The sequence below is a fragment of the Manduca sexta genome, chromosome 27, assembly GCF_014839805.1.
Source record: "Manduca sexta isolate Smith_Timp_Sample1 chromosome 27, JHU_Msex_v1.0, whole genome shotgun sequence".
NCBI lineage: Eukaryota > Metazoa > Arthropoda > Insecta > Lepidoptera > Sphingidae > Manduca > Manduca sexta.
This window is the reverse complement of record NC_051141.1, coordinates 3,894,879-3,914,336: the sequence shown is the minus strand read 5'-3', so window position 1 is coordinate 3,914,336 and position 19,458 is coordinate 3,894,879. Positions and strand designations below refer to the sequence as shown.

Here is a 19,458-nt window from a genome sequence, read left to right as displayed (position 1 = left end):
ATTATAAATTATGTTCTTTGGAAACCACATATCGCAAATGTAGGTTGACATTACAAAGAAAGGAATACCACTGCATATGCATTCTGGGTCAATACGTACGACGCGGGCGATGACTCCTAATAAAACATTACCTGCATCTCTTTAGTACAGCCCTCGACAAAAATATGCTAACAAATGAAACAGCTTAAAGCCTTTCCCAGGACGGACGTGTTTTTGATTAAACGCTTCTGCGTTTAAATAAAAGTGAAAAAAAACAAACTTATTTTCATGAATTTCTTGTTTATTTCATTCGGACTTCTGCAACTGTTAATCATTAAGAGGTTAAAACCGACCGATAAATTACAATGTAAATTTGCATATTACACATTATTATTTTTTATTATTAGTTTACAAGTACTAAATGTTTCATTATCTATGTCACAGTACAGTAAACTAGTAAAAACTACTGTATAGCCTTTGGGTCATATCACGTGAAGCGGACGGTCATTAGTTCATGGTCGCATCGACGACGACAGCATAAAGGCTGAATATTAACGAATATTAGAACGTCATATTTATTTCGCTGTACACTTCACGCGACACGCCGCCTTTATAACAAAAATTAAACCTAAAACAATTCGTCAACACAATTAAAATTGTCAGTTTTACTGACTTCAAATATTTTAAGATTTTTGTCTTTGCACTCCCACTTACTTTGTTCATTCTTGAACAGTTTAAACTTACATACCATTCCTTATCATAGTTTATTAACCCGTTACATGCTTGCTATTTAAGTAACTATTGCAGACTACACCTTGCCACATGTTCAAACCTATATTGTTTGATTTATTTTCTCTTTGAGGAGCGGCGATTGCCTAGTTAGGTGTGGAAAGGTCTGCCCAAACTAATGTCCGCAGGTTCAAATCCCAAGGGCTCACGCGGACTTTACAAAAAAATATTTTATCGTTTGCTTTCACGGTGAAGGGAAACATCGTGAGGAAATCTTCATACCTGAGAAGTTCTCTACAGGAATTTTGAGCGTGTGAAGTCTACCAATTCGCACTAGGCTAGCGTGGTTGACTTAGGCCTAATCCTTTTCAGTAGTAGAGGAGGTCTCTTATCTAGCAGCTGAACAGTATATATATCTTATTTGTAATTCGCATAGTTATTATGTAGACAAAATATAATACTTTTACTTCGGTTATGAGCTAATTTAATTATGAATTGATAACAATAATTGAATTGTGTTAACGTTTACATATTTATAAAGGATATATTACAAAATAGTATATTAATTGAGACTTGAGATGCATAATAAGTAATAGGAATGTAAACATTACAAATAATTCATATTGTGATATAGGGTAACATACTTATCGCCTGAAAGATTTTCATAGATGTGCCAAAAAAAATCAGAGAGTGAAAAAATAAGACATCAATAATGACATTTGGAAAAAATACAAAAGGCGAAGTGTAAGAAGATTAAAAGAAGTGGTATGTCTAGTCTTAAGTCACTATTATATTTAGGTGATGTGGCGTAGGCGATACGCAAAGTCACCCTTCTGAGAAGAAATATTTCTGTCCGTTTACCGTCCTTGCATCTGTGTAATGTTTTGTATGTATGTACAGTTGGCCTGGGGTGTATAAGCGATTAAAGTACAATTAAAGGAATTACAATATATGCACGTGCAACTCCTTCCAGTCAACGTATACCTGCATTTATTTGGGTATGCGTACAGTATCTGTTAGTAATTGGGTAAATTTCTAAATTGGGCATCATAATAATGGTCGGTTTATTTTTTCGATACTGCCTTCTGTTTTAAAGCTTCATCACACAGGACGCGTAGCTGAGTGTATAATCTGCATGACGTAATAAAATCGTGATAGGAGCGGGGCGCTGTTCACACACATCACACATGTCGCGGGACTGTGTTGAACACGTTAACCAGGCTTAGCGGGGCGTGAAATCTATTATAATTATCATCAAAAACGAATTGTCCTCTTACGACAGGCAGGGAATACTATGGAGGAATTCTCCAGATGCCCCCAATTCATAGAGCGGTGCCACGCGTTCTAGCGCAACCCACAGCATCCAACTAAGTGGGGCATTTTTTGTGTGGCGTCTACCGTATTGCCAAGGTAAATATACGCCAAGAAAATACGACGTGAATGTCGCGCCCAGCCTCGCTCCCTGTGTGGTGAAGACTTTAAAGTCTGAAAATCCGTCAATAACCAACATGCCAGGCTAAGAACAATTATTATGTAATGTTAAATTAACGAGGCTATTAGTACCTATATTATGCAGAGGGAAGTACAAATGTTTTGAAACGCTATTGCAATAACAGCTACACAACAATATCCGACAACTGACTAGTCACAAAAAATATATATTTCATTATCGTGGACAATATTCTTACCGGATGACAAAGTTGGGCAAGACATAACATTATCATAATAGTTTCACTGCAGGCTAAACTTATACTAGTAACTATGGAGCCGTCAGAGGTAACCATTTCACTATAAGTTCAGAAACATAAAGTTAAAACATTTATAAAAACAAGCTTAAAAACGATTCTAAAAATATAACTTACTAAAAACATTACGTTTTGGCGGCTTTCACAAACGCCCTATAATATGAGGCACCATTATTAGGTACGATGGTAATAAACAAACAAAAATCGAAAAAAAATATTCAATTACACATAAAAGGATTGAAACGCTTAATAAATGATACACCAACATGAGTCATAGGTTAGCATATTAGTTTAACAGGAAAATTATTTTGGTAAACAATAATAAGCGTTATGACACTTAATATTGTGTCTATGTTATAACTACCTTCTGTTTACGTCTGGGTCGCAAAGAGAGTACTCCGACTTATTAATAAATTCCTAGACTTTAGTGTCCACCCAAGTGTTAGAGCATTTAAAAATTTTGGAGCATTTTAAGTATTGTAAGATTGTTGAGGACAGGGAGGGGCGTGAAGATTTATATAAAAATAAATATACCGGTCTCAGTATAGCCTTTAGTGGAAATAAAATATGAATCGCAGATTTTTTTATGTAACTCTCAGGGAAAGGTAAGACGCAGTATTTTATTTAACAGATTATTTACAAATATTAAGAACGCTTTAACATAAATCGTAAACAGCAAATGTTATACATAAATACAGGGTGTCCCAAAAATAGTGTCAAGCGGATGTCCAGAGATAGAGCACTCCTTGGGTTATCCGAATCACCCCCATATATGTTCCGCGATTTGTCATATTTTTCGAGTTATGAATAATTATCTGAATTTTTTGAAATTTTTGATTTGAACAATTAAATGTTTTTATTTTTTTCTTTCTATTATAATTTCCGTATAATATACTCAAACGATAAACCGATTTTATTTTTTACGTTTTAGAGTTGTTTGGGGGTAATTTCAATTTTTATTTAGTAAAAAAAAATATTGTTACTAAGACAATTATTTATCAAATCTAATACATCGATTTTATATCATCCAGCATTTCAATTATAATTTTTATTACCCGACGCAAACAGAGTAATACGTGACCGTGTTTCAGTTTTCTACACTAGTGCTAAGCTCTACTGTTTAAGTAAACTGAATGTATTTTTGGTAATTTTGAATACACTAAAAACAACCTATTATTTGCGCAAATATGTATGTTTAATATCTACAACACTAAAATTTTACTTGTTTCTACTACCGAAAATTGTACTTAAGGCAAACCACAAATAATCGCAGTTATAACTCTTATAAATTAACTAATCATTTTTACAAATTATTTAAATATTATATTCAAACTACTTAAAAATATTGAGAACCGCTACCAATATTCTGATTTGTAGAACAAAATTATTATGAAATCTATTGAGTCTTAAACAGGAGCGAGCCGAAATGATTTTATAGTAAATTTTAGCATCGGCTTGTACACTAAGGCCCATGGTAAGAAGAGAATGAAACCAGAGAAATATAAGCTATAGTAAATCTGCCACCATTTTGAGAATGCCTTAACATCGAACGGAGTTAAACTCCACCCCATAAATACAATGGTGTAAGTTTTTAATATAATATAAAGTATGTACTTACATGCCGTATTGGCCCACACTTTGTGATACAGTTCAGTTTTAGTTATGATCGGTTCCAGTTCTTTTTCCATGTACATGATAATGAACTCGTTGAAGAATGTCATATAATATCCGGATCTAGTGCCGTGCCACAGTGCGAGGAAGAGTAAAGTGAAAAATTGACTTAAATTACGATTGCCGAGGAACTTGAGCCGTTTATAGATGTATTCGGCGGCGAAGTGGTTCGTGTTGCAGTTGAAACTGTCGATGTAGTGCTGGAACCGGGTGGCGCCTTCGAACCGCAGCAGCTTTATGTTGTTGCAGCCGTCCCACTTCGATACACTCTTCCCGTCTTTATTCTCAATGCCGTTGTACGATAGCCCAAATCGGATGCAGGAAGCTGGAAATACATCGGAACTGTTAGTCTGGCATTGACGAGGTCGTCATGCTGGAACTTATAAATGTCCTCGCAGACGTATGTACTGTTCGTAATTGATCTATTAGACACCTACGCGAGGTGTTACGGGACGAGGGCTAGTAAATGATAACGCGGACGATATTTCTACTCCAATTTACATAGAACAATCACTGTATCCAACTGTATGTGTCCAACTTGGGAGTACTATTTAGTAAATTATAGACGGGAATTACGTCACTTATATAAATACTATTATTAAAATATACACGCCTATTTTATTATTATGTTTTCATAAGTATTCAACACACACAGGGTGACAGTATTAAATAATTATGCAAATAAATATATCCTATTTTGAAATTATTTCTATAGTATTTTTATAACAAACTAGTTGACCCGACAGACGTTGTCCCGTCTTAACTATGAATTTGCAGCGCGCATTCTGTCAATCGTTGACAGTTATTTAAAATAACTGGGTTGTATAAAATTAATATTATCGTTGTTTTCTTAAATTTTCTACTTTCCCGCGCAATTTTTTGAATATTTTCTTTCATAAGAACCTTCTAACAATAATAAATACAACAAAAAAAATATTAGCGAAATTGTTCCACCCGTTCACACGTGATGCGATGCGATGGTATTACTTGTTTGCGATTTAGTCACCATACCATTACCATTTCCCCGATTTCACTATCTATTCACCCACATTTTATATGCATCACAACACCGGGACCATTGAATCTTCCTATCTAGAAATTGTAATTTACATCGAGCAACGCTGGCCCATTTTGAAATCGGAAAGAATATAATTTATTTCACCGCGTTACCCATTTACACTGTAGCATAATAATTAACTCGACATCTCCATTGTTTAAAGTTGTTTTTGTTCAGTGAGATACTATGCACTTAAAAATACTTTAATACTAATTCTTATTTTCCTATATTTCGAACATTTTCAACAATCTCATGAATATAATTGTACATCTAAGATAATCAACCCCAATTTCTAGTAAAATAATTATTACGAGTTCTAAAATATTGATTATATTATTTGTTTTGACTATACAACATGTCATGGCAAAGGTCAAGAAATATGTTAATGTAAATTGTATACGAATTACATATTGTAAATTTACGATGCTAATCTCATTTGAAATTTCACAAATTGCTGGTAATTTTATGAAAACACTTCTACATACATATACACTATAATAATAGTTATCAATATCCCTTCTATAATATTATATGAATTATCATATTATTGTAATAAGATAAATACAAGTGATATGCGTTAAGAAAAAAAACATTCAGACTTGAACTTGTGTGCCGATTGCTCGCAAATAGCCAATTCATCATTTATTCGCAAATTCAAATTATCATAATTTTAATTCATATGTCATTACTATTTAGCAATTGGTAAGATACGAAAATGTCCATGCTAATAAAAAAAAATTGAAACAGCATTAATTGTCGATATAGTGCGTATGCGCCGACATGGCGTGAAGTATGTTTGTGATAGCCGTTTATTACATCATTGTATGTGGAAGAAACATATATTCAGATACTTAAGTTTACACCTTTATCCTCGAAAAGAGAGAAAAAAACAATGAAGGATCGCAGTTAGCATTTTTTTTTCTTTATCTAAAGAACAACAAAGACTTCGCCGCAGCTACAGCAGCAGTAAAGGCCAAGTAAAATTGTGCCAACTTGCTAAGGCAAGGGGACGAAGCAATTGCTTCTTCACGCTGCGCTTAAAGAACCCAAATTTAAATCACTTTATGGTTTACGAAACAAATTCTATTAAACCAAGGCAATGTTACGAAATAAACATATTTATTTTGACTCGCCTAAATATACTACATAATCTATTTGCGATCAAGGTCGATGCAACAACAATGTAATTCGATATGGAACTATGGACTCGAGTCTCGACTGATAATGAACGCTACACTAGTGAGATAATAGAGATTACCTTCGGTGAGCAGCCAGCAGGATATGTATTTATACAACGCGAAGTGGGCCCACAGGCCACTGTACATGTGACGATAGAATATGGAAGTTTCGTTGAATTCTTCAGACATTATATACTTCATGCTGAAAACGCTAACTGTAAAAAAAAATGGTATTAGGAAAATATTAAGGGTCGTCTATTAAATATGTGATGTTTTTTAGTGTCTTTTTAACCCCCTCCCCTCCTGGTGATTTTATTTCCCAACCCCACTCTCTTTTTCGAGTCTCACGTGATTAATGGACGACCCCATAGATAAACATTTGGGAACCTCTATTGAATCTATATATAAAATAAATAAAAACTATGTACCAATGCATTTTCTTTACATGTTTTAACTAATTTATTTAAAACAATTTCATTATTTCTAAAATTATTGTCCATACGGTGTACTTTTAAATTAAATATTATTATGACAGTCAACTTCCTTATTCTTCATTTACTAATTATAAAACTATTCCAAAATATAAACGATCTTGATTCCCATAACCAAAGCCTAATTTGAATTACAAAATCAAATTACATTTCCTGCACTTAATAAATATCATTATAATAATTGTTAAAATATTTTTTTTATGTACCTCCAATTTGGAAGGCGGCCAAATACAGGATTCCTTGTAAGAGTCTCCAAAGGGCTTGTTTTTCGTAGACTTTCCTTTCTTTTTCCAAAGGAAACTTGTCCATTATGAAGTCGGTGTAACGTTTGAAGGAAAATATTGGCCCAACCAGAAAGCAAGCAGGGAAGTAAACAAATCCAATGAGCTCCATAAAGGTTGGCGTCACAGTCAATGCTGTTTTTTTATTGGTTGTCGATAATTCTTCGCCTTTAAGCATCTTCCTTCCATCCCACATGTCAAAAGACAGTGCTATTAATTTTAAAGTCAACACACAATGGGGCATTGTCCATGTTATGTCGTAGTCCTCAGATTCTGTCACTATGTATCCAGCAAGCAGGTAGGTCATGTTAAATATAAATGTTATAACCACATTTATCATTCCAGCACCAAAGCACATAGTCGTCAAGTGTATGACAACTGCTGGTATAAAGTTATGATACATAGATAACCCAAAGTTGTAAAATGCCATGTCCAAACCAGCGAGTGCAAAATAAATGTTTCTGTATTCTACATGTTGCTTGACATATTTATGGTAGAGTATTGCTATTGGGTAGCTCATAAGTATGGATATTAATAATTTTAAGGCTGGAGTAGTGGTACCTATGAGTTCTGCTAGGAATGGCACAGGACTCAACCCGGCCAGGTCCAAAAAGTAAAACAGCAACCCCCACATCATCCAATTCTGTAAAAGGAGACCCAAGTTATAATTGATGCATATTAAAATATTATTCACTCAGATATACTGATAACCATCATTTATGAAGGCATATTATATGTTATTTTGGCCGATATAAAGCAAAAAGCTAAAGAGATTGCTAATAGCTTTTAGAAAATGTTGACATTGAACAAACAACTTTTAGATTGCTACTTTTTGGTATTTTTAACCGACTTCAAAGAAAAGGATGAGGTAATTAATTTTGTGTGAGTATTACCTCTTTTTAATATTTGTTACATCAAAACTCAGTTACTTATGAACCAATTTGGAAAATAATTTTATTGTTATATGAATATACTTCCAGATTGGTACCATAGACTTTTTTTTCAAAATCATTTCCGTTCTTTGGTTTTAAAACTAAAATTAGAATAATTATGCCGTCCAAGTAAACAAAATTGCGTATTTTGCTTTCTTGTGACGTTTAAGTTATGTGTAAATACTAGGTAAGCTAGTTAAATAATTCAAAAATATATGAAGATACTGTCTAATTTTAATTAATCGCATACTCCAAAATTGTTAACCAGTATTTACTGGTTATGTTATATTACACATTATTATCCGTTATGTTAAATTATTGTTTGGTTTTTAGTGGTTACAATTGTATTATATATGATCACATTTTACGACTTTATAAGGGTATGCAGGGTTGTAACCGGGGTACGCCATTTTCGGCAGTGTTATGTGTATAAACAATAATGTGAGATATTATTATTATACTGCATATAAACACGACGGGACAATGAAAATTATTATTTGTTAATAATAATAAATTGTAAAATGTTGAATATGTGAGTCATTTTAGGATTGTATTAATAAATGAAACCACATGATTGACTGTCGCATTATGCATAAGAAAGCTTTCATTGAAACATTTGTACAATCCCACATACAGTATGACTAATTATTAAAACACAGCAAGTTCTGTTGAGTTGATACTGCACAAAACATTTCAACAAAGGGTATAAAAATAAAACTACTTACTAAAAACACTTCAAACAAAAAACTATTTTAATATAATGATGAAAATGAGTCAACAAGAAATTATTAAAACACCAAAAATATAGTCTTATTTGCAATTCATGTTTTTATGTTTTAAACTAAACTGAGTAATGCCGTTCTTTGGAAGTTGATTAAAAACACAATCGGAATTATTCTTAAAACGTGAACTAAATTTCAAACCAAGCTTGATTAATAATAGCTATCTTTGTTATGAAATGTCAACATATAAAAAATGCTTCTTTCTTACAAAAAAATCAAAAAAGTAAGTACATCACATGAGTTAGGAACAATTAACATGATAGAAGTTACACTCTGACATCAATTTAACATAAATATCTGTCCTTATTTATTTGTCATTAAATATGCATTAGGATTATATAATACCACTCACATACATTATCAAAGCATGATAGACAGTTTTGATATCAGGAATCAATTCCAAACTCTATAAAGTCTAATGTATGACAAACTATTTATTATTTAGTACAGATATTTTTTCTTGCTCATTCTGATTCCTGATGCTTTAAATTTCTAAACCAAAAAGAATTTAGTTTAGTAATTTTGGATACAATACATACATGGAACTATTAAGCTTAGAAATAAAGAAATAAACAGACATACTACATATAGTTTGACATACCCCATGTGCAAGATTCAGATTATTTTTGCACCAGGCATTAAACATAGTGGGCAAAATGATGAATTTTATTATTGATTGTGTGAATGTTTACTGTCATTGCTATCTATCAAAGTTGCAGTGTAGTAATGGACAATAATTTAAGGGATTGAAACACATAATATCCTTACACACTACTAAAGAGAGTTAAAAAATCTATAGGTTCCAGTTCAGTTTTTGCACTCTATCGATCAGAAATGCCCAAACTTTTTTACTCATAGGCCCTTTTCATAATTATTCTGGCTTCAGTGGACCTTTCCCTGTTTTAGTTTTGCAGAGAAAGTCTATTTTGTAACTACCGCCTAGCCACCTCGGGGGGGGACAGTTATGCTGTGGCCACCATTCTTCTTATGACTCCTATGAATATTATCTGAATACATTCATAGGTGAAGTAAAACCAACATTTTAGTACTTTACTATGAAAACAAAAAATTTTGTGGACACCCACTTACAAATTGTGGCCCCTCATTTTTCCCTGGGTTCTACCTGGACCACTTTGGGCATCAATGCTATAGATTATTTTTCAATAACTGGATAAACCTATGAAGCTTTGTGAGACCTTCCTCAATGCAATACCATACTATAGTCCTATAAAACATATGTATTGGGTTAGAGAATAAGTACAATGATTTGTTTGCTGCAATGTTCATTAGATATTTGTAGTATTTACAAAATACATGCAAAGTAGGTTTCACAACCTGTATTATTAACCTGTAATTCATAGAAGTTGCAGGATGGCTATTAAAAATAAAATAGCTACAAATACAATGAATATGTCAATGAAATAAATAGTATTATTTTATGTCTATTACAATCAGTATTTTATTAGAAAACCCTAGAAGGGAGATTTCACATAGTAAATACTTGTGAAACTACTTAATTGAGACCTCAGACATGGAAAATCCAGCAAGTAGACTGAACTGTGTAGATATTTGATAAATATATACATTAATTTATTTACCAAGTTTTCTTCAATTCTTTAAACTTTTAGGTACTGAAGGTTGTTCATTATCGAGATAAAATTCCTTATTTTGTAGAACAATGTTACTTCAATAAGGATTCAGAATTTAATTTGGGTCAAGTATTTTTTTCACAACTACCTACGCAATATAAATTAGGCGGCCTTTCGTTTCATTATGTACTTCATCTTCGAGGCTTTCAAAATGTTTTGTCAAACATGCATTGTAATGAACTTGTAATGATTTCACGAAATTAGAAAGACGGCTAAAATGAATTTGTAAGACGCGACACATAAAATTATTGTGCTACGCCACGTGTGCTGCAGGTTGAAACATTATTGTAATTAATAGTGGGACTATTATAAAATATATATTCTAATTACGTAAACAAAAAACATTACATACCGTAAATATTTTCAAGAGATATGACCACAAAGAAACAGATTAGTACAAATAAAAGCTAAAAAACGGAAAAATACCTGCTATATAAAGGCACAGGATTTACGCTACAGTTTTGAATAATACACACAATTACATATATAAAAAGATTATTTTACCTAATTTTGCCAGTGGGATACCGTACAACAGCAACCACGACTTCAAACGAATAATCGTAAATCGTGATCGAAGACAAATATTGAAATTAGTGTTGCATATCGATTGTCTGTTATCGATAGATAATCGATTATCTATCGATAGTCAAAGTAAAAGCTATAATATCGATCGTCACGTGTCATTACTGTCGATACTATCGGTAGTATCGATAGCTCTGTTTGTGCAATACTATTGATAACAGCAATAATATCGATACTATTGATAATAATGCATTCAATAGTATCGATGGTACCGATAGTATTGTAAATATCATTAGTTTGTACTAAAACCTATCGATAGTATCAATGGTTTTTTAGTATCGTAGCCAGTAATTTTTCGTAAGTATTGCTATATCGATAGTTTAAGGTAAAAACGAATAGTTTTTGCAATACTATCGATACTATCGACACTATTAGATGGATTATAATCGACAATATCCATATCATCACTGTTGTCAATATTATCTCGTTTATTGCACAACGAAAGCTTTCGATAGTATCGATAATATCGACAGTATTGACATAGGCAATACAATCGATAGTACAACCGATATCCTAGTTGTACTAATAGTTTTCGAGGTCAAGCATCGATAGTCAAATTATCGATGGTTCTGCAACACTAATTGAAATAAACCAAAGAGAATATAAACACGACGTTAGACAAAAGAAACGATGAAATATATTGGAGTCAATTTTGCCAACTCGTCTTAGTCAAACACAAAAAAAACACTGTTAGATGAAATCTTCAGAATCTTCTGAATAAAGCTGTAGAGGACCAAGGATCTTAAACTTCCTTGTAGAGGACATATTAAAATTGGAAAATTCTTAGAGAAAAACTATAACCTTATGGCTTAGATAAAGACAAAGAGATGCATTCATAATGCATATAATAGCTGAGTTTCACAAAACTAATTTATAGTTATGTGATGACAACGTCGATTTGAAAAATATCTATAAATAAATACGATTAAGGTGGTAGCTCAAGGTCCATTTTCATACATTTTATTTCGGCTTTAATCTGGGTAACTAAACAAGTATTGTCAAGTAAAGAATTTAAATTCACGTCTAGTTAGTGATTAGTTCTCGCAGTTGAAAGAAAAACGTAAAAATAATTAATAATCATGGATATTTCGGCCTTTAAAATTTAATATGACGAAATTTTAAAGGCAGAAATATCCATGATTATTAATTATTTTTACGTTTTTCTTTCAACTGCGAGAACTAATCACTAACTAGACGTGAATTTAAATTCTTTACTTGCCAATACTTGTTTAGTTACCCAGATTAAAGCCGAAACAAAATGTATGAAAATGGACCTTGAGCTACCACCTTAAGTATATATGTATCTTTGTGATAAAAAAAAACTAAGAATTTGTAATTGATTTGTAACGAGTTGTCAATGTTAGATACTCAACACACGACACAAACGTCTATATTATAAACTATTTGTTCAAAATCTGAACTAAAATGGCAACCCAAACGCCACTGTTACAAGCTATCTATTCACTTGAACAACAAAAAAAATTATTCACATCTAGATTTACACTTAGCCTTGAGTGGACTGGAGTCAGACTTTCACTTAAGTTCTATTATGAGCGCCAGTCCGTACACAACCACAAGCTGTTTATGGACCATAATATATCGATGCTCAAAAAGCAATAGCAGTGACTTCGCCGAATGCTATCAGAAGACGAACACGGGGCAATTCATTAAACTAAATGAGCATATTGAAATCGTTTAACTGAAAAAACACATTCCCGATATTGCTAAATTAAAAGGCGACCAACTGAGTCGCGAACGACTCCATAATCTACACTTCACGTAGAGAACTAGATCAAGTGATACGCACTTTGCAAGTTACTGCGTACAACTCGGAGCGCAGTTTCGCAAATGGCGTCATTTACTTAACCATACTAAAAGCCAGGGCATCCTTTTATTAAAAAAAAAGTCCCAGCGCCTAACACTTCAGTTCATATACATATCTAGGCAGAGCATTCCTTGGATCATCATCATCATCGAATATTTAGTGACCTTTACCCAGAAGTTGACCTTTATCCCACACGTAAATACGGTACCATGGCGAGCTGCATTCGCGATGGGTCAATTACTTATAAGTATTGGTTCATAAACAAAGACAGTAAGATGTCGATCGGCAACAAGATTAGGATCTTTACGTCGTGTAGGCCGATCATAACATAAGGACGCGGCATCCGCGTTCTTCTATATACTGTCTGCTCGAATCAGTGTCTATAGATTTTGCCAATCAAATTCCAACGACGCTCTTTTGGTACTCCGTGGTACATCCGCAACTTCCTTGTGGACACCAATGTGCTGACTATCAGGCACTTTATGCTCATTGCTCAGAACTTTATGCAAGTGGCCAGCTGACGCTGGTTGTATGGAAGACGGTCTCAATGGACTTTTCTCCAGAGCCGTAATAAATAAAAATATAAATATATAACTGACGCGTTGTTTGTCGTTTTGTCGTTGTGTGCACTGTGCTGAGATTAGTTTATTTGTCTCTACTAAGATTCAGCTGAGATTATTACAATTATAACGAAGTGATTACTCTTTGATTATAATTGTCTTTTGTTTTCGATGTTTCCAGTCTAATATAGCGCGGCTGCGCTCAGGCGGAATATTGCGGTGCGTATATCAAATTGTTTTGCTATTGCTGTTGTTAACATTTTTACGTTTAGTTGACTTCTTTGTGCTATTGAATTATAATTTTTAAAAGTCATCCTCGTGTGCATTGCGAATTGATCGGGATAAATGTATACTAAATGTCATCGTTTTATTGTAAATATAAAGAGTCCCGACAGTTGTCAAAAATTGCTGAGTAATGCTCTGTTCGGGAAGCAGTACTGGTCACCAAGTATTGATCTGGCTCCGGCGATCAACACCTATCGTGTAATTTGTTGTTTTGTTGAAGTTCTTCCTATTTTTAATTTCATTAAGTAATTTCATTATTTGTTTCTTTATCCTATAACAACCTCTTGACATATACCGACTGCGATTGTCCTATCATATTGATTTGCGAACCCCGTTTGGGCGTCGCAGTACGCATGCGCTACATTTACCCTGGAAAAATTGCAGCACAGTGAATAGATCGAATAGGTACTGATTATATTGGCTGAGAGTATTTTGATGTAAAAAATGATGAGTCACTAAATAATTAGGCCTGTGTGATTTGTTAAAGTGTAATTTTATAAGAAAAACCAAAAAACACTCCAAAGGAAGTTTAAGAAGTATTTATGGAATATGGATACATTCAATTTGTATGTGTATAGTGTAATCAAAATAAGAATGGGAAATTTCTGCATTGTTATACATATTGGCACATTCAGTTATAAGTTGAAATACATAATTGATTTGTACATAATATTTGTAAGCAGACATAATACTTAACTATTGAAGAAGAATCAGTTTTATTTTTAATCTGGGAATTCAGATCCACATAAATTGTTATAATGGTTGTTGTTATTGAGCTTTGTTCTGTTTATTATATAAAATTGTTATAACCATATAATTGTTTCACCGTTTGGATATAATTGTTTGCTAATTGCTAATATTCTAATTCTTCTCATGTCTTTTTGAACATTGTAAAAATAACATGCAAATATTGTTTCCTACATTTTTTTTATACATAAGTGTAATGTGACCTAACAATCATAATGAATTGCAGACAAAAATATGTTCCTTTATTTAATATTAATAAAACTTAAATGGAGATAATCAATATAATATTTCTATTTCTTTTTTCTTCCGACAATTTGGACGGTCAAGTGAGGTTCATACACAGTATATTTAAAGTAATGCAAATTATAATTTTAAAACCAAATTCTACAGATAGAGGGTATTGAAATTCCTATTCTTAGTTTGATGCATAACTATTTTTCTATGTGATATTGTGTTATGGTATGAATATGATACTTACTTTCAGATTTGACATGGAGGGTTTTGATGACAATTTTTCAAAACAATCAGTTGGTGATTGGTGCCTAATAGAGAGTGATCCTGGTGTGTTCACACAACTCATCAGAAAATTTGGTAATTATGTGATATTGTATAATTACTAAATAAATTGACATGTAAAATATAATAACCAGGTTTGTCCTCCAGGTTCTTGGATGCTATGGATATTGTGTTTGATGTACATATTGATTGTATTTGTTTTTATAGGCAGTGTTTTTAAATATAAGTGCCTTTTTACCTTTAACATGCTTGGTAAAAAAAAACATGCTTAGTTAAACTATGAGCAAAATAAAGTGGGGTAGTGTCAATATAAAAAAGACATAAGATGCAAATGTCATAATATTATTGAATGTTTTAGGTGCCAAAGGAGTGCAAGTGGAAGAATTATGGACTCTTGAGGATTCAATCTTTGAGAATTTGAGGTATATTTTTTTCTATTCAAAGTTTATATTTTATTCCGAGTAACATAACTGGGTTTTTAAGATAATCAACACTTTAATTGATAGTTAATTGTACAAATTTTATTTTTCAGACCTGTACATGGCCTCATTTTCCTATTTAAACACATGCAGGTAGACCATGGTCCACCACAAGTATTTCAGGAAAACGTCTTGGAGAGGATTTACTTTGCAAAGCAGGTTTGTAATTTGTACATTCAAACTACCATAATGTTAAATATACATAGAATATAAATAAATAAATGGAAGTAAGCGAATATGGATATAGATTAATGGTGGGCTATATCTTAAAGCATTTTGCATATAGCTATACATATATTTTAAAATGTGCTTATTATATTTAAAGAATTTTCCTGATAACATGTTGGTGAGCCATTATTGTAGACCATGTTGCAGCCAAATGAAATGTTCTGTTGCAGTAATTATTGTGGACCTGATAACATTTCTGTGATATGTTTTGTAGGTAATCAACAATGCCTGCGCAACACAAGCTGTACTCAGTATATTGATGAACTGTCGCCATCCTGATTTGGTATTAGGTCCGGAATTGCAACAGCTAAGGGAGTTCAGCATGTCATTTGACCCCAGAATGCGCGGGTTGACTCTCAGTAACTCAACAGTAATCCGCAATGCTCACAACTCAATGGCTCAACAGACTTTGTTTGAGCTAGAACACAAAGCACCTAGCAAGGTAATACCTTTGTCATTTCACAGAGCAGTGTTATTGATATATTATTTATTACTATATGATTTATAATGTTAATTTGTTGTTCAAGTTATTTCATGTCAAATGTTATTTATGGCAGGTGAATTCTTCAAATATATATCTGAAAAAATATGGAATAGTGAAAACTATACACAATTTTTATTTGCAGGATGATGTACAATATCATTTCATATCATACATGCCAATAGATGGCCGCCTGTACGAAATGGACGGCCTAAGAGATGGGCCTCGTGATTATGGTGCAATATCTCCTCAAACAGATTGGCTGGATCTAGTTCGACCCATTATTATGGATAGAATTAACTAGTAAGTTCTAGTAATTAATGCTATAGGGTCATTGTAATATCTTTACTATTGAATACTGACTGGTAAAAATATTTTCAACAGCTACACAGAAGACGAAATTCACTTCAATCTGATGGCGGTGGTGTCAGACAGAAAAATGATTTATGAGAGGCAGCTACAGGAGCTGCTGGAAGATGAAAGGAGGTTGAACATCGATACTGGCGACCCAGAAATACCGCGGCTAAGGATGTTGATTGAATATGAAGAGATTAAGGCGAGGAAGTATAAGTTGGAAATGGCGCGTAGGCGCCACAATTATTTCCCATTTTTAATATCGCTGTTTAAAGTGTTGGGAAGGGAGAAAAAGCTGATACCGATGTTCGAGAAGGCTAAGAGCCGCGTTGCCAAGAAGGGTGCGAAGAAACTAAAAGTATAACAGGAAGCTCACAGCGGGCTCGCGGCTACTACTAGCCGGGGCCCGCGACGGGTTTCGCAATCGAGCCCGTCACGTGTCCTCCCCAGGAGTGAGGACATGGAGTGCACTCTTGCGGATTTAAACGCGATATACAGAGATCAGGACTCCCAGCAAACTATGGAAGAAGACAATGAACCTACAGGTAGCAACATTATGGATGAAATGAAGGATGACAGCTTCCACGTACCAGACCTACTTATGGATAGTGCACACGACGACCTCCTGCTGCAGCCCCATGACTCATCCGACTCGCTCGAGATAGATTTGGACATGGACGAATTCAGGGATCTTGACAAGACCGATCTGTAAAATATTTGTTTAGTGTCACAGGAACAATGTAGAACATTTTAAACTGCCTAATGTAACATATGGCGGGAATATCGTGTTATTTATGACTATTATATTAGAGCTGAGAAAATGATGGATCATGTCAAAATAAAAATACAAGTAAAATAGAGGTATACATATTATATTGTAGTAACGTAGATTCGGTCTTCTAAATAATTCCATACCAGTAAATAAACTGGTATTCTCTTTGTCAGTGATTGTCTACTTTCTTAGACGCAGGGCGACACTCGTGTTACATTGTAAAAATTCCTTGTTTTGCACAAAAGCATTTTAAAATGGCATTTTAAGATCAAGAATCAAGACCCATATATTATATATCTCATGAATTATGCTTATTTATTTTTTAAATTGATATTTATATTACCCATTTTTAGACAAATCCAGATGTAAATAAAAAACCTTTTTGCAGTATGGAATAATAATTTGTAGTGTTTATAGATACTTATGAAATTAAGATGTATGCTTGCGTCTATGTCATAGTTGATTCGCACATATTCAACAATTATGATAACAATAAGGCCTTTAGGGCGTATATAAATGTCTATCAATAGCTAGGGTTTGGAACCCAGTATTTTATTATAATTAATGTAATTATTACTAGCGGTTATGACTAAGTCGCAACAATTGATAAAATGGGCTTCGTTGCCCATAAATTATTTATAATGAACCAGATTAGTAAGTATTTTATTTGCACCAATAAAAAAAATAAATTCTCCAAAATCAAAATATTAAATCAACGTGAAAATTAATAGGTAACTGTTCTGAACCGCGTTAGTATTTATGGGAATATTGCATTCATATATCATACATACATACATACATACCATTTATATACGCATTCGTATATGTGCAGTGTTTCTTCGTATTTTGCTGTAGTTTTTGGATATTAGTAGTTTAACAATATATATACTGAAGTATTATTACATCACCAGTCATAAACAATTAAGCTTGACATTTTGGATACAACAGTTCTCAAAAAAGCAGTTTTCGCTCAGTTGGTAAATAGTTATTTGAGCATTTCTTAGATCTTTCCATAACATTTATCTCGTATATGATTAGTATCTAGTTGATATGGTAATATATATAGTATTATATAGGTATAACACTATTTGTTAAATCTCTAGAAATAAGCTATTTTCATTCTTAAAACTCGTAACATTTACATACAAAATTTCACTAAAATCGGTCCAGTGGTTTGTAAATTCCAATTATATTTTTATTCCATGTCCATCTTCAATTCAAGCTATACATATGAATCATTTAAATATGTAAGGTCCCTTGAGGGATAATCACATTCACTATTGGAAAAATAAAATTTAAATTCATATTAATATTATATGGTGAAGAGCTTATATACAAACTCCTAAATGGTTTTATCTTTGGTAGATAAACATTATTAATCACGAAATAGAGTAAAAATAATGTAATAATTGTCATATAAACACATTGAATAATACCTACTGTGTTATGAGCATTTTGTGTCGCCGCGTATTAGAGCGGTCAAGTATTTTTACTCGTGCATGCCTGGTAATAGTTGAATTTGATTCTTAAGTGTTTATTAGAATCACCAATAAGGTTTTATTGTAACACATTGAATATACTACATAACATAACATACATACCTAATATTACATTCTAGTCTTTATATTTGCGAATTAGACCTACGTTAGGGAGTAATCAAAATATTTTCCACATAATAATCATAAACTAGTTTAAAGATTTGGTTATTGTCAAATTCACAATATCCTTATAAATGTTGCCCCCGTACGGATTCAATATCCAAAAATACTTAAGCCAATTTACGTTATTAGAAATTAGGTACGTAGCTAATTCGAACACAACTTTAGGCTGTCAGTTGTTACCAATTTTAAAATGGAATCCTGTATTTATAGATTTAAAGAATTATGCATTGCTGTAGACAAACGTTTAGTTCTAGCCATAGTTCTATTGTTCTATATTAGGATAATAATATTTTTTTGGTAGTAGTCCTGTTTAGAAAACATCTATAATGTAATGTAGCATTTGTCGTTTATTATTCAGTCCGGAGTAATATGGATGCGTTTACATCTTTTCAGTGATCATTGTATACAATTTTATTGTTTACATACATAATAATATTTAAAATTAAAGATGTAATTCATGACAGTTTTTTTATT

The 19,458-nt window shown here is 32.8% G+C and overlaps 2 protein-coding genes across 5 annotated transcripts; one reads left to right on the top strand and one right to left on the bottom strand.

Moving 5' to 3' along the window:
- Positions 1-262: 262 nt before the first annotated feature.
- Positions 263-11,106, bottom strand: LOC115444862 (lysophospholipid acyltransferase 5). 2 transcript variants are annotated; one of them, XM_030170809.2, is made up of 4 exons: positions 10,999-11,106; positions 7,057-7,774; positions 6,440-6,574; positions 263-4,449 (listed from the first exon to the last, which is right to left on the bottom strand). In XM_030170809.2, exons 2-4 carry the CDS (start codon positions 7,766-7,768, stop codon positions 3,860-3,862), a joined length of 1,437 nt encoding a protein of 478 aa, XP_030026669.1. In that variant the 5' UTR covers positions 7,769-7,774; positions 10,999-11,106; the 3' UTR covers positions 263-3,859. The 2 variants fall into 2 exon arrangements, with proteins under 2 accessions (XP_030026669.1, XP_030026670.1); XM_030170810.2 differs by having other exon boundaries at positions 10,921-11,021.
- A 2,334-nt stretch (positions 11,107-13,440) lies between these two features.
- On the top strand, positions 13,441-19,445 carry LOC115444861 (ubiquitin carboxyl-terminal hydrolase isozyme L5). 3 transcript variants are annotated; one of them, XM_037443811.1, is made up of 7 exons: positions 13,441-13,680; positions 14,978-15,084; positions 15,368-15,431; positions 15,542-15,647; positions 15,931-16,158; positions 16,343-16,500; positions 16,582-16,972. In XM_037443811.1, exons 2-7 carry the CDS (start codon positions 14,985-14,987, stop codon positions 16,913-16,915), a joined length of 990 nt encoding a protein of 329 aa, XP_037299708.1. In that variant the 5' UTR covers positions 13,441-13,680; positions 14,978-14,984; the 3' UTR covers positions 16,916-16,972. The 3 variants fall into 3 exon arrangements, with proteins under 3 accessions (XP_037299708.1, XP_030026666.1, XP_030026668.1); XM_030170806.2 differs by lacking the exon at positions 13,441-13,680 and adding an exon at positions 13,834-13,944 and having other exon boundaries at positions 16,582-19,445; XM_030170808.2 differs by lacking the exon at positions 13,441-13,680 and adding an exon at positions 14,027-14,151.
- The last annotated feature ends 13 nt before the right edge of the window (positions 19,446-19,458 follow it).

What these genes read in the sequence shown, in the direction of transcription:
- LOC115444862 (XM_030170809.2), bottom strand. Translation starts at nt 7,768, where the DNA reads ATGATGTGGGGGTTGCTGTTTTACTTTTTGGACCTGGCCGGGTTGAGT. An exon ending in GGCCGCCTTCCAAATTGGAG is followed by an intron (nt 6,575 to 7,056) that starts GTACATAAAAAA and finishes TTTTTTTTACAG; the next exon opens with TTAGCGTTTTCAGCATGAAG. An exon ending in CTGCTGGCTGCTCACCGAAG is followed by an intron (nt 4,450 to 6,439) that starts GTAATCTCTATT and finishes ATGTATTTCCAG; the next exon opens with CTTCCTGCATCCGATTTGGG.
- LOC115444861 (XM_030170806.2), top strand. Translation starts at nt 13,877, where the DNA reads ATGCTCTGTTCGGGAAGCAGTACTGGTCACCAAGTATTGATCTGGCTC. An exon ending in TCAATCTTTGAGAATTTGAG is followed by an intron (nt 15,432 to 15,541) that starts GTATATTTTTTT and finishes TTTATTTTTCAG; the next exon opens with ACCTGTACATGGCCTCATTT. An exon ending in GGATTTACTTTGCAAAGCAG is followed by an intron (nt 15,648 to 15,930) that starts GTTTGTAATTTG and finishes TATGTTTTGTAG; the next exon opens with GTAATCAACAATGCCTGCGC.